Below are 1,069 nucleotides of genomic sequence, written 5' to 3'. Positions count from 1 at the left end.
ATGAAGAACATGATGATTCATTCTGTTCTCTCTCCTCAGACCCTGTTACTCTGGACCCCCAACACTGCACATCCACACCTCCACCTGTCTGATGATCTCACTACTGTAGAATACAGACCACAGAACTCACTGCTTCCTGATAATCCAGAGAGATTTGATGTGTGTGTGTGTGTCCTGGGCTCTGAGGGCTTTAACTCAGGGACACACTGCTGGGATGTTGATGTTGGAGACTGTGATGGCTGGATACTGGGTGTAATTAGAGAGTCTGAATGTAGAAAGGGGGGGGAGGTCTGGGAGTCAGTGTGGAGTCTGCTGAACATAATGGGCAAATACTGGACACGCTGCCCAGGACAGAAAGATCACTACTTCACACCTACAGAGAAAGTGCAGAGGGTCAGAGTTCAGCTGGACTGGGACAGGGGGAAAGTGACATTCACTGATATTCTAACCAGTTCACACCTGCACACTATAACACACACTTTTACTCACACTGTTTTCCCTTTATTCTGTAATTACAGTTCCTCTTCTATGAGGATCTTACCAGCAAAGATATCAGTAACTGTGGAACAGCAAAGTTAATGTTGCCTTGAATTATTCTGCATACATGTAATAATGAACATTAGATTATACACTGTAAAAAATGATTTTTTGACTTTATAAATATAATTAAGTTTTTTAAGTTAATTAAGTTTTTTATTATCTAAAAGAATAATCTAGTATTGTGAGACGGACAGATAGTCGGACAGACCGACTTCCGTACTGGACGCTGCACTCGGTGCGCTCACTCTTCCTCTCTCTACAGAGCTACGAGAACCTTCTGATTTACAGGCATTTCTCCCAGTCAAATCAGAACCAACACAATCACTGATACTGATACACAGTCACGCAAACATGGAGCGCTGGCTAAAACGCAAATCTCCATCATCTCAAATTGAACCCAGGGGTGTATTGGGGGGGGGGCATTCGCCCCGTCAACAACTTACCCCTAACCCCCCTCACGCTCAACAACTTACACTCGCCGCGACCCCTCAATTATTTTTTTAGGACTACACCACTGTAGATTGACCCC

At 44.2% G+C, this 1,069-nt stretch overlaps 1 protein-coding gene across 1 annotated transcript; it reads left to right on the top strand.

Moving 5' to 3' along the window:
- On the top strand, window positions 1-617 carry LOC143497960 (nuclear factor 7, ovary-like). The gene has a single exon (XM_076993613.1). It carries the CDS (start codon window positions 1-3, stop codon window positions 577-579), a length of 579 nt encoding a protein of 192 aa, XP_076849728.1. The 3' UTR covers window positions 580-617.
- Window positions 618-1,069: the final 452 nt, after the last annotated feature.

This window comes from Brachyhypopomus gauderio, unplaced genomic scaffold (assembly GCF_052324685.1).
Source record: "Brachyhypopomus gauderio isolate BG-103 unplaced genomic scaffold, BGAUD_0.2 sc117, whole genome shotgun sequence".
Taxonomy (NCBI): domain Eukaryota; kingdom Metazoa; phylum Chordata; class Actinopteri; order Gymnotiformes; family Hypopomidae; genus Brachyhypopomus; species Brachyhypopomus gauderio.
The sequence above is the reverse complement of the archived record's forward strand: the minus strand, read 5'-3'. Positions and strand labels throughout refer to the sequence as shown.